General features: G+C 44.1%; 2 protein-coding genes across 2 annotated transcripts; one reads left to right on the top strand and one right to left on the bottom strand.

Annotated features, from left to right (window-relative positions):
* Window positions 1-65: 65 nt before the first annotated feature.
* Window positions 66-1838, top strand: LOC144132822 (transcription factor Adf-1-like). The gene is made up of 2 exons (XM_077665502.1): window positions 66-444; window positions 908-1838. The coding sequence occupies exons 1-2, from the start codon at window positions 297-299 to the stop codon at window positions 1105-1107; spliced, it is 348 nt and encodes a 115-aa protein (XP_077521628.1). The 5' UTR covers window positions 66-296; the 3' UTR covers window positions 1108-1838.
* Window positions 1839-5689: 3851 nt separating this feature from the next.
* On the bottom strand, window positions 5690-7713 carry LOC144132820 (uncharacterized). The gene is made up of 5 exons (XM_077665486.1): window positions 7567-7713; window positions 7341-7504; window positions 7011-7140; window positions 6171-6314; window positions 5690-6056 (listed from the first exon to the last, which is right to left on the bottom strand). Exons 1-5 carry the CDS (start codon window positions 7678-7680, stop codon window positions 5691-5693), a joined length of 918 nt encoding a protein of 305 aa, XP_077521612.1. The 5' UTR covers window positions 7681-7713; the 3' UTR covers window position 5690.
* Between the last annotated feature and the right edge of the window lie 5829 nt (window positions 7714-13542).

Below are 13542 nucleotides of genomic sequence, written 5' to 3'. Positions count from 1 at the left end.
CGCAGGCTGCGGGCGCGCTCTTAAGCGGTAACCGCATGAGGCGAAAATTCGCGGCGACACGCCGCGCGATGCCATCGCGCGGTGGGCCGAGGGCCGCCGAAGCGCTGTCGCTCATCGCGTCGCCAAGGTTCTGGGTTTGTAGAAAATTTCGCCCATCGCCCGGAAGTGCTGTGCGAGACTAGCCAATGACGGTAGGCCTTGCGGGTGCGTAACTTCCGATCCGATTTGCACGCGAAAGTGTTTTTTTTTTCTTCCGGCGGGCTTTCAGCGGAGCAGCAGCCGACGCATCCCTCACCATGGCAGCTATGCAAGAGTTTAATGAAAGGCTTATTGAACAAGTCCAGGAGGAAAGGGTGCTGTGGGATATGTCCTACACGCACTATAAATCGCAGCAGCGCAGGAATGTCGCCTGGCGCCGCATCGCAGCGACCCTTGGGTCCACTGGTGAGTCGCAAACCTTCCGCTGTCATTGTCGCTTCTTGCACGTGCGCTTTGCGCACGGGCTTTTTTTTTTTTGATGCCGCGTAATTACGTGTCTATATTTATATTCATAACTGGAACGTTGTCAGTGTGTTTGGCTCATGATGCTCAGTGGAATGCGAAGATATGGAATATTTCGGCTGCTGGCATTTCGTTTAAATGTGAATGGTATGCGAGTGCTTTTTCAGCGAGTCGCGTGCTTATCGCCCGCGGCCACGGCATTGAACTTGACAGCCTGGAGTTTAGTTTGTGGATCGTGAACATGACTGAGAACAGCGCGTGGACGCCGGACAAGCGCGTTAATTACGGCACCGAACCACATGAAACGTCTGACTTGTACTGTAATCATCGCTTAACTAATTAATGCTTGAAGCATTCTCTGTTTAGCGCACACTTGCGTGGTTATAAGTATAATCTACTTTCGCAGTTCCTGACGTGAAGGCCCGCTGGAAGAACCTACGGGATACGTTCCGGAGGTTGTATAAGGCCCGCAACCCCACACCCAGGAGTGGTGCTCCTGCAGAAGACGACGACGAAGACTGCTTTGAGGGCGACGACGCTGCTACGAAATGGTTTTTTTATGACCGACTGCTGTTTCTAAGAGACACAGTCACTGGCCGTCCGTAAGTACGCTGAGTTTTATTTTTCAAAGTACAAGATGCTGGGCAGTGATGTAAACATTTTGTCATCATTAATCTGTAAGCCGCTTTTATCACTCACAGCCTTTATGTGCATTTTCCTACCTGTTCCTTTTTCACTGCAGTCGTCAAGAAGTGGCATCTATATATTGCATGATACAGCTATAGCTATAGATCTGGGACAGTTATCACTCTACTGTGATCAAAAAGCTGTTCGGTTGGTCATCACAAAATCATACTGTCAGGAAGCATAAGGCATGCACACTGTTTACTTTAGTGTTGAGCACCTTTGCTTCCTCGTATCTCTTCAGGACTTCAGGTAACCTGGAGCCGCTGGCAGCTGACGACTGTGCCAATGGCAGTGTAACACCAGAGCAGATTTTTGCAAGCATGTATGCAGACGATACATGCACGGACACTGGTGCTGGAGACAGCGATGCAGGCTCCACAACAGTGTTGCAGACTCCACAGCCATTAGTTACGAAATTGGAATGTGCTGCTGGCCCTAGCGGCATCACAAAAGAAAAGCGAAAACAGGTGTATGATGATGAAATTAATGCTCTTTCAAAAATAATAGGTAAGGAAGCTGATGAGGCTGAGCATTTTGGAATGCTAATTGCTTCCTATGTCAGGCAGTGCCCAAAAAGGCTGCGTGTACAAATGCATGCCGATGTGCTTGCGACAGCAGCGAAGTATGTGCAGCTCTCAGACTGACTTTTTTTTAACACTCTCTCCATGTAGATGCAAACATAACTCCTGGTGGAATTTTTACTGATGAAGTCGACTTCAAATTTTCAGCAAACACGCTGCAGTTTTGTGTGATGACTGCAAATATACCATTTGATTTCTTGTAAAAGAGGATTTTGTTCACTGTGCAATATATTATGTAAATATTTGTCAACAGCATTTAAAGATATATTCAAGGAATGGTTTGGTTTATGTCGGTTTAACGTCCCAAAGCAACTCTGGCCATGAGGGACGCCGTAGTGAAGGGCTCCGGAAATTTCGACCGCCTGGGGTTCTTTAACGTGCATTGACATCGCACAGTACACGGGTGTCTAGAATTTGCCTCCATCGAAATTCGACCGCCGCGGTTGGGATCGAACCCGCATCTTTCAGGCCAGCAGCCGAGCACCATAACCACTTAGCCACTGCGGCGGCTGTGTCAAAGAATGCAATAAAGGTAAAATTTTCATCCTGCCTACCAAAGAACTAGAGTTATAGAGCTTTGAAGTTGTCACTTCAGAAACGTGAAGTATATTTTTTATTCCCATTCCTGAAATAGCAAATTAAAAACCTTGTCAATCAGGTTTTATGATAGGTAGGGTGGTAATATAACCCTTATATTGCATTCCTTGATGTTCCAAAAACTAATGGCATGAATATTGGAAAGTTATCTGTAGCAAAATTTCTTATAAGCTGTTCACAAAAAATTTGCATACCATGCCTCATAAGTGCACAAGGACTTGTTACATGTGAAATCAAATGGCATATTTGGAATCGGCACACAAAAATACATGTTCCCTGAAGGTTTCATCATTGTTACTTTACAAGACCGTCTTCCATCCCTACACATACGTTTCATCTCATCTGTCCATATCTTGTATACATTCTCCTGAGACCTGGCTATGGAAATTTTGTCCTTAATGAAGTGGAACAAAAGGCTGTGGCTGATTTTGTTTACTGCTGTGGTTGGTTAGCAGAGCAGTACAGCACTGTGGACCGTGGGCTGTTGTTGACAACTGCTGCTTATTTTTAAACTCATGCTTTTAGTCAGGTAGACTGACATCGTGGCGAGTTTTCGAGTGCGCTGTGCAATATAGGAATGTGAAACGAGTGGAACTAACTGATGTCCATGACAGTACTATACTTTTTGTCACGAATTCTACAGGCAGAACAATGTTTTCTATGTAAGTATTACATGCTTGTACTAATTTCCGGAGGCCTCCACTACGGCGTCTCTCATAGCCTGAGTCGATTTAGGACGTTAACCCTCACAAACCAAATAAAATCTATATTGTATACTCTTTCATAGCAATGACGAGCACTGTCAAAATGGTCCTAATTATAAGCCACTCAGTGCTGAACATGTTTGTATAGCTGCAGCTTATTTCCTATTTATAATTCATGATTATGCTGTACTGTACAACAGAAACAGCGGGCTTCAAGTACCTACATGTACAAATATGCAAGCAGAAAGCTTTTCATGACTTGTATAAATGTTTTTATTCAAGTTGAACCAAAGTTATATGTGCATTTTTACTTCTTCGTGTGATATTTACTCAAGACTTTCTGCATTGTGGTTTTTATGCAATACATATGTGATGTTAACTCAAGAAAACCTTGCAAGTTTTCTATTTTTCATTTCTGTTATGTGATGTTAAGGTAATTTGTACCTTTTAGTTTCTCTCACATGTGATTTGCTCAGGACAGGCATAAGTTACTTCTGCATTAAACTTGCCCTGTAAGAGGCAGGAATAGTTGTTTTTATTTTTTTTATTTCTGTACTCAAAGCAGCAGGTTATTTGTTTCTGGAAAGGGACTTTTTCCCACCGTGCTGCATCTTCATGCTCTGTGATATTAAAATGAAAGTGATTTTTTTTCCACCATGCTGTATCTTCATGTTCTGTGATATATGAAAATGAAAGTGATTTTTTTTTTCCACCATGCTGTATCTTCATGTTCTGTGATATATCAAAATGAAATTGATTTTATTTTCCACCATGCTGTATCACCATGTTCTGTGATACTAAAATGATACAAATGACAATGGTCCAAATGTTTCCATCTTTAAACAATAACTGCTCTGGCGTTTTCAACGCTGCTTTCCTGAAACGAGGCATTTTGTTATCGAGCCCGCAGGCTGCATTTTGATGGAGGTAGGATGTAACAATGCCACCACAACAGAAATCAGCTGGATGTTCAGAGAGCATAACTGTAATGACATGACTGATATCAATCAATCAACCACTTTATTTTGAACTAAGAAAAGCCAGTTTACAAGTTCAGGCCTGCCAAAGCCTCATTGGGCTTTTACAGCAGCGCCTGGCAGACAGCGAAAAGTCATGGGCAGTGCTTTATAGAAATGAGGGATATATAAGTACAAAAGCAAACATAACGGTAGGTCAGAAAGACCGAAATTACATGGGACCGAACACTACATGGGATAAAAGGACAGGAAATTGTGACCACGAAAGGGCCATAGAGGAGAGAGGTGAGGAATTGCTGTATAGCAGAAATCTCTAACATGCAATTGAAAGGTAATGGGAAAACAGATGAATGCAATAGCTTCTTTAGTTTATAATTGGCATTCATAAACGAAGCATTTGACAACAATGGCCTGAGGCATCTACTCGGAATATACTGAACTTTACACAGACTTGATCAAAAATGCTTCAGCACAACTGTTTCAAATAGGAGAAAGAGAAAATTTGGAAGCCTTAAAAAAACAAAAAACATCACATTCCTTTGAAATTTGAAAATCATAAGCACTGTTTTTTAACATTGAGCACAAGATGGAGTTGAGTCTTTTTTTTTTTGCCACCGAAGCCTATCCTTCAGCACTCATGGCAGCTGCTGCCGCACTGGCCTCTGCACTCCAGGCAGGTTTCATTGCCATGGCACCTGGCCCTCGTTAGAAAAAAAATGGATGAAATTCCTGCGGACACTGGCTGCAGCTTGCGAGCTTTTGCGCGCCCTTGTGCCTTGCAGCTCAAACATCCCTGTTCGGCCTGGATCCTCACTTCTCCACGCTCCCTCCAAAACATTGCCAAATACATCCTCAGCGTCTGCATAGCCGACAGGGCAGTATTCTGACTCTGAAGCACTCATTCCGCTCAAAAAGTTGTGTAATATACATGTTGCTTTTACTACGCTATCAGCATTGCTTGGCTGCAGGTGGATGGTACGGCCATAAATCTTCCACCGTGAAGCCAGAATGCCAAATGCATTCTCTACACACCTCCTGGAAAACAAAAAGTCAGTTTCCTTGTTTAAAAATACAGCACTGTTTCAGCAGGAAAGGCATGCAGGTACACTCACTCTGTACTGCAGTAAAACTTCTTCTCTGGCAGTAACAAACTGCGCAAACAATTGGATAGACATTTAACTTGTGTCATTACAGAAGACAAACTACACACCATAGATGCAAACAAAGGCAATCAACATCCCAAAATGACAGGAATTACACCAATACCTCTTTGTTAATTTTCATTTCTGTTTTCTATACGTTGCAGACAAAAAACTTTTCATGATGTAAAAAATAGTGCGAAGAAAATGTAAAGGGCGGACAGGATGACTCAGAGAAGCATCAATTAGAGAAAACTCGAGAGAGCCTGCAATTCTGGAGGGCAAAATCAGTAGCGAAGATGCCAGGAAAACATCCCAGCCTTACAAGCACAGGGAAGAGTGCCGTAATGACTGTAGCATCATTAAAGTTGAGGTTGTTAAATGGAAAAGAGCCCACTGAACTAGAAATCAGATTAAGTAAAGCTGAAAGTTAGGCGAATTGGTGAACATTCACCAACTCGCCCAAACTTTTGGCTCTACTTAAGAGCACTTTTCTGCTGTCGTTTAAAAAAATTCATATAGAAAGGCTCGAAGCAGCAAATTTGTGCCATGCTGTATATACCTTGCACGGCTCAGGCGGTAATTGAAGATCACCTCTTCATTGCTCGTCCGGCTCCCAGGTAGCGGCCGCATAAAATCTGGACGAAGCTGAAATGCCTCGTCGCCGATGAACACGTGAGGCAAAGTTGCAGCTGATCCTGGCAGTTGGGCTGCCCTCGGCAAGTTCAGCTTTCCCTTTTCAAGTCGTTTCCCAATAGGGGAATCCTTGAATATTCCTCCGTCGCTCAGGCGTCCAGGTGCACCGACATCAATGAGCCTGAACTGGTACCTGCTGTCAACCACTGCCATCAATACAATGGAGTAGGTGCCCTGTAAAGACATATACAACTGCGGGTAATGCATGCATTACATTGCACATGATATCACAGAGATGTTAGATCCTTCAGTACTGTAACAACTTAAATAAAGCCAACACTGCCATACCTTGTAGTTGAAGTAGAGACTTCCAGACTTTTTCGGCCGCTTTATATTCACATGCTTGCCATCAACTGCACCTAAGCAGTTCGGAAATTGCCACTGGTGCCAAAAACCTGCAGCTATGTCACGCCATTCACTCTCTGTTGGAGGCTGTAATAAGATAAGACACGTGTTTTGTATTGCTACAGTACATAATAGAGTGCATCATGATTGATGACATTCATCATACAACTTCTGTTAGGTGCATTTACTGCAGTATGTGATGTGGACCTTTGGTTCATAGTGTGCCTGCCAAGTGATGTTGGAGCAATGCTAACCATATCCATGCACAGTATAACAGGAACCTGCAAGGCATCAGCAATAATAATAATAATAATAATTAGTTTTGGGGGGAAAGGAAATGGCACAGTATCTGTCTTATATATCGTTAGACACCTGAACCGCGCCGTAAGGGAAGGGATAAAGGAGGGAGTGAAGGAAGAAAAGAAGAGATGCCGTAGTGGAGGGCTCCGGAATAATTTCGACCACCTGGGGATCTTTAACGTGCACTGACATCGCACAGCACACGGGCGCCTTAGCGTTTTTCCTCCATAAAAACGCAGCCGCCGCGGTCGGGTTCGAACCCGGGAACTCCGGATCAGTAGTCGAGCGTCCTAACCACTGAGCCACCGCGGCGGGGCGCATCAGCAAACAAGGAAAAAGTATTCGTGGCGTAGTAAAGATATTCAAGAAAGTTAATTAGCCTATATTTTAGTAAGTGATCTTTCACATGTGCAGTAAAACAGGAGAATACAGCCTAACGCATTTTTGTGTCATGCTAAATAATGTATTACACATATTTCCTACCTTCATGTACAGAGGTGAAAGCACGTCCCATAGCACCTGGCAAGTGAGGTGTATAGCCTCCCTTGCCGTCTCAATTCCAATCCGGAACGCCATGGCGACGTCCGGTATGGGCATGCCTGACGAGAGGTACCTGCAAATGCGCATGTAAACATATACTCATATGCATTCAGATGACATATATAATTTACGACATACAGTACATAGCCGCACGCAAGCACACATACTAGAAAGCTGCTCAACTGTGATGCCATCGCCGAATTGCAATCAAAGGAGCCTGCACATAGCGTGATATAACATGCAGTGGGTAATTACAATGTTTAAATTACTCACCGCAGCGTCAAGGCAAGCCGTTCACCCGATGAGATAGGGTCTCTGCATAGCCACTGTTTAGATAACTTCTCGTCAACCATGCTGTGCAGCATGTCGAATATCTCCGGAGACATTCGGTAATATTTATGAAACAGGCTTTCGTCCCCATTCTTCATGAGCTGCATCTGAAAACGTTTCAAGGAAAAATGGAACCAGTGCGCTAACACTACAGCATGTCCTGACTTACCGCTGTGAAGTACTCGCTCTCCTCCGCGCGGTTTTGCCACACAGGACGCACCCAGTGCCTGCGAACTCCAGTCTGCAATTGTTTTAGAACCAGCAAAGTTCTAAACATTGCCATTTTCCGGCGGCGTTCTATGGCAGACGACGATGGCGGAGGCGCGAACAGCAGAAAGAAAAAAGCGCGCGCTTTTCTGCATCACGTGATTTTGTGTAGTAGACTAAAAATAAAATCAGCACCTAAATATTTTTTTCAGTGTTTTTAATGTGTTTTATCTCGTATGAAGCCTTAAGAGCGTTGTTCAATGCGTTAATTGACGCAAAATGACTGAACGCTGAAGCTGCCGCAATCGAGCAACACTGAAAACGCGCCGCTCCAACGCCGAGTCCCGTCGCTTCGTGCGGTTTGCGCCAGCGACAGCGATGGGCGACGGCGGTGTCATCGCGCGACGTATCGCGAAGGAATATCGCCTCATGCGGTTACCGCTTTATTCTCGACACCAGCCGCGATCTGTCGGCGCGCGCGGCGCGCACTCCGACCCCATGTAATTCTTGTGTGAAAACAAGGCCGCCTCTTGCAAGCTCTCGCGAGACGAGCGTTTGCGAATGGTCCGAGACTCAAATGGCTGGCCTTTTAGTGTGACGGCGACGTAGGCCATCCGCAAGTACATGCTTCAAGATGATTCATAGGTGTCCGCGTTGTCCCTTTTCATCAAAGAGGTTTTGCAAAGTGGTATGGCACATCAGGGACCACCGCTACGATAACAATTTTTCTGTGATGTGCGGTGTGGAAGGCTGCGCGAATACGTACCGGCAGTTTGAGTCTTACCGGAGGCACCTCTATCGTCAGCACCGAAGTTATATGGACCTCGACACATCTGGCGATGCCGCTGTCACTCAACAAAACAGTCCTGTTGTGCTGCGGTCGGATGCTTCGGCAAGTGAGTTGCGGCCGGACGCTTCGGCGAGTGTTGACATGGCGGAAGTCGATGTTTTGAGTGAAAGTGAACTGCTGAGCTCTAGCCTTCTCATGGACGATACCGATGGCGAACAAGAGGTCGTTTCCAGTAGTGCTTTTCCAGTTGGTAGTGCAGCTCTCGACTTCAAGGCGCAAATGAAGAAGCACCTGTGCTTACTTTTCTTCCGCATGACAGAAGTGCACAAGTTGCCACACTCCACAATGGAAAACATCATTGGTCATATCAAAGTGGGTTTCCGCGATATGTTTCACCTGTTTGCTGCTAAGATTCAGGAAGACATCCATCCTCTGCAGTTCGGAAAGGACATGCACTCGTTGCTTACCTGTGACTTCCTAGACGAGATTTTTGAACATGTGCTGAGCAAGCACAAGTGAGAGCAGTTCGCCAAAGAATGCCTTCCGTATACAAAACCTGAAGAGCATGTCTTGACTGCTGGAGACACGTTCCAGTACGTACCTGTCACTGGTGTTTTGCGTAACCTTATGCTTTCCGAATCCTTTCGCAGTCATTTAAATCCAGACTCATTAACTGCACAATCATCTAAAATATTGCGCAGCTTTTGTGATGGCCTGATGTACAAGGAAAAGTTGTCGGCCCTCATACAAGATGGATCTCAGTTCACACTGTTCCTTGTTTTTTATTCAGATGAGGTTGAGGTTGTGAACCCGATAGGGCCAAAGCGCGGTGTGCACAAGATGCTTGTTGTGTACTTCAGTGTGTTGAATATTCATGCGCGATACAGGTCTCAGCTTAGTGCTATATATGTAGCAATTATTGCACAGTACAAACTTGTTGGTAAGCATGGAATTGATGCGATTTTGGGCCCACTTCTCACTGAGTTGTCAGCTTTAAGCACATCTGGTTTTACTGTGCAGCTGTCTACTACCACTGTGAGAGTCAGAGCTTTCCTTGTGGCCTTCTGTGGCGATAACCTGTCCATGAACAGGTTAGGTGGTTTTACTTGTTTCAATAGAGGGCACCCATGCCGTTTTTGCACCGTGGCATTCTCGGAGATGGATACAGTTTTCCACGAAAAAGATGTACAGATACGAGATGCCAGTTTGCACAAAAGGCATGTTGAACTTGCAGCTGTAAATCAACCACTAAGTACGGCACTTCATGGGGTGAAAAGTATGTCAACATTGTCAGGTATCAGTTACTTTGATGTGACACAGCAACTGCCGCCTGACATCATGCATGATTTGCTTGAAGGATCCATGACTCATGTTCTAAGACAGGTCTTGCAAGGCCTCATCAGTTCTAACGTAATTAGCTACTCAGATCTTGATAGAGTTACTTTGTTTGAGTTTGGGCCACAAGACAGGAAAAACAAACCTGAAGCACTCGAAAAATGCTTTGTGAAGGGGGAAGCGGCTTATAAGGGCACTGCGTCACAGAAGTGGTGCTTGTTCCGTTTCTTTTCACTTATATTTGGGGACATTGTTCCGTACTCCAATGAGCACTGGGAAGTGTACCTTCAGCTAAAGAGGGTCGTTGACATAATATTTGCCGACGAAATACCACATGTCCACCTTGCATTCCTTCAAGATGAAATTCGGTTTTTCTTGACTAATTTTGTGGCCCTTTATCCTGGAAAAATGACCCCAAAGCTTCATTTCTTGTTGCATTACCCAAGACTGATCAACCAGCTAGGCCCACTGAAGCAATACTGGTGCATGCGTTACGAAGCAAAACATCAGTATGTGAAAATGATAGCGTCTCGCAACAGAAATTTCAGAAATATTTCGAAGTCAATTGCAGAACGGCACCAATTGCTTCAGAGCTTCCAGCTGTTTGGAGATGAATTAGACGTGGGCATTCAAACAACAAAGGCCAAGCCTCTCAGACAGGAGGACTTAGCCCCATGCACTCATGAAGTCTTCTGTGAAGGTGTTCCTGTCTGGGGAGTTTCTTCTGCTATTGTTGGAAAGTGTAAATACAAAGTGTTAGATGTAGTGGTCTTGGAGAAAGCCCTGCTGCCCGTTTTTGGACAGATTGTGGGTCTGTATGTGTACTGTGGATCTCTCTTCATTTATGCGAATGTTCTTAGGACTGTGTCATTTCAGCGACACCGCTGGTCTTATGCTGTTTCCAAGACGGCACAAGAGAGAGTTGTACAGCCTGCAGAACTGCAGTCATCCCAAGTTCTAGACATGTATTTTGGAAGTGAGCTAGTACTGAGGCCAGAAATAATGATCACAGATTGAACTTGCAGCATCATTTGCAGGCTGGCTGTATTTTTTGGTTGGAAATGTGTAGTGTTTCTGACTTCTGAAATAAAGATTAATGTTGCCTGCATATTGCATTTTCTTAACCACATTTTTTTTATTCAAGCATACTGCGGTAGCCTCTGAAGAGGCTGTGGCAGGCATTGGGACACAATGCACAGCAGTCAAAACGACCACTCACAGATTATCCGGAGCCCTCCACTACGGCACCTGTCATAGCCCGAGTAGCTTTGGGATGTTAAAGACTGTAAACCATAATAACCACAAGATGGATTTGCAAAAAACTACAATAGTATGTGCAAAAAAATACCACATAAGGAAAAAAATTGTGCACAGATGCATCTTCAGTAACGCCAGAAGCACAAGATGAGTAGAAGTCAGGCGCAATAGCTTGAAGTCGGTAAAAAAGTGCAATAAATATAATAACAAGCACATTTCTTGAACATGCGGTATACACAAATAAATTCCATTCAGGTTATTCAAGAAGCAATATCAGTGCCAATGCAAAATACAGTCCTAAAGAAAAGCTACCAAGTCAGACAAATATTCTCTAAGAGCATGGCATTTTACAAAATCATCAGGCAGCGCATTCACCTCTCATAGGTTAGGGAAAGAAAGGGAACCTAAATGTGTTTTTCTTAAACTGATATTCTGTTAAGTGTCTAGTGGATTTCATTTTTGTGGGTGCATTTTAAAAGGGAATAGATACTTACTGGTGTCAATTGGAAAACTACAACTCAGCAAAAGGAAAAGAAACTTAGTGTGCTAGAATTGTGCTCTTTTGCTCATTATTGGGAGACCGACTTTATTAAGAGCTCTTTCAGTGTGTCATTGCGACTGTACTTATTGTAAATAAATGTCAACACCTTTCGTTGCACGCTTTTAATAGCTTGAGTTTTCTTTTCATATGGGAACCATATGATGACAACATGCTCTAGGACAGAAAGTGTCATATATGCGAGCAGTTTAATCAGTGGGGAAACAAACCTAAGGCTGCATCAAAGGGTGCAAGGTACGGAGAGTGCCTTAGATGTAATATATAATATATAAAGCCATAATCTGTACAAATGTCATTTAAAATTTTCTGGAATGATTTCTAAAAATTCTGAATTTTTAATAATTACCGAGCAGAGCCTTGTTTCTCACCTACTCAAAATGTTCAAACTGCGCTCACCTCAAGAATAATTTTTTTTTTCAGCATAATATTTTAGGCTTTGATTACGCACATTGGGATTAGTTTCCATTAATTTTTTTGAACAAATTAGAAATTGCCGAGCGTAAAACCTGGGACATTTGGAGTGGAATGCCCCAGAAGCACTATATAGTGTTTTTTTTTTATCTTGCTGCATGTATGTACTTTAGAGAGGCCTTTGTATCATAAAACATATGGAATCGGGCAGCAAAGCCATCAGGACTGTTATATATACTATCATTCCGTGGTCGTGCATGATATTGGGCATTTTCTGTTCAAAGTAGTAACGTTTACTACCTAAGCCATGTTAGTTGCACCCGCATTTACTACCTACGCTTCTTCTGAAGTAGTAGAAAGGTAGTAACAAACGAAAAAGGTAGTAACGGCAGCAGTTACTACCTATTTACTACCTCTTTCTTCTTTGAGGTAGTAACTAGTTAGTGAAAAGGTAGTACAAAGGTAGTAACAGTGAAAAAAGGGTAGTAACTGCAGCAGTTACTACCTTTTTACTACCTTTTTTTCTAAGAGTGTAGGGGAAGACACCTATGGCAGTACATTGTCAAAGCCAAACTCACCGTCGCCAACGAACTCACGCTACCCACTCACTGTGGCCAGCACACATGTTAACAAGACACTTCTCAAGACCTGAAACTTGTTTCCCATCACTGTGACATCCTATAGTCAGAGGCTGATGATCTTATGGGCAATGACTTATGAGCAGTGATCAAAGTGCCTTCTCTCACAAAGTCCTGGCGCTGTGCTTAATGGTTTTTCGAAAGAAAGCATGAATTAGGAAGAGAAAACCTGTCCTACCCGTAAACGACGATCGTGTTCACGATGACAAATGCAACATGCGGGTATTTGCGTGAAAAAATTCATGAAGTGGAAGTCCTTACTGCATGCAATGCGTGGCCACCGCCAGTCTTCGAAATGAAGTACAATCAATCCTCGGCGAGTACGGTGTATATAAGTTGCGCTTGTCGAAGTACTTCCCGCTTTTAAAAGATAAGTGACTCCGCGACTCCTACGAGAAGTTTGCAGAGTGGTCACACTGTAGCAGACTGTTCAGTTCTCAGTTGACAAAAAAACTTTGTTCCCTTCTTGTACCTTTCAGTGCATAGGTAGCACAGGTTGCCGCTGAGGCAATCCAGCTGCGTCAATGGCTCCCACTGATGGGGCAAACGGGCAGCCGCCCTCGCTTACGTGCAACCTGGTGCGAGAGACGGCGGTGCTGGCTCCGCGCAACCAGGGATGAAGACGCCGACCTATGTCGTTTTGGGGGGTTTGCAGATGTAAGAATGAGCCAACTTCTCTCTGCAGCGCTTCGAAAGTCGGGAATGCCCAGCTCTGCGCACATATAGAAAGCAGCATGACCATCGTACGCTGGACGTGACTTTAGACGAGCCTACAGCGACGTCACCCGTGCCTTTATTCAAAATCGACTGGGAACATCAGACGTATCTTTAGACACTTCATTGTATAAAACGATGTGTACAACAGGCCGTCAGCCGCTTTCTCTCTCTCCCTATTTATTCCCCCTCATCCTCTGCTCGAATCACTAGACCAGGCTTCAAGCTATGGAT

Source organism: Amblyomma americanum, chromosome 1 (assembly GCF_052857255.1).
Source record: "Amblyomma americanum isolate KBUSLIRL-KWMA chromosome 1, ASM5285725v1, whole genome shotgun sequence".
NCBI classification, from domain to species: Eukaryota; Metazoa; Arthropoda; class Arachnida; order Ixodida; family Ixodidae; genus Amblyomma; species Amblyomma americanum.
Note: the sequence above shows the minus strand (reverse complement) of the source record. Positions and strands in the feature narration are given on the sequence as shown.

What these genes read in the sequence shown, in the direction of transcription:
- LOC144132822 (XM_077665502.1), top strand. Translation starts at nt 297, where the DNA reads ATGGCAGCTATGCAAGAGTTTAATGAAAGGCTTATTGAACAAGTCCAG. An exon ending in AGCGACCCTTGGGTCCACTG is followed by an intron (nt 445 to 907) that starts GTGAGTCGCAAA and finishes CTACTTTCGCAG; the next exon opens with TTCCTGACGTGAAGGCCCGC.
- LOC144132820 (XM_077665486.1), bottom strand. Translation starts at nt 7,680, where the DNA reads ATGGCAATGTTTAGAACTTTGCTGGTTCTAAAACAATTGCAGACTGGA. An exon ending in AGAGCGAGTACTTCACAGCG is followed by an intron (nt 7,505 to 7,566) that starts GTAAGTCAGGAC and finishes AAACGTTTTCAG; the next exon opens with ATGCAGCTCATGAAGAATGG. An exon ending in TTTCACCTCTGTACATGAAG is followed by an intron (nt 6,315 to 7,010) that starts GTAGGAAATATG and finishes ATCTTATTACAG; the next exon opens with CCTCCAACAGAGAGTGAATG.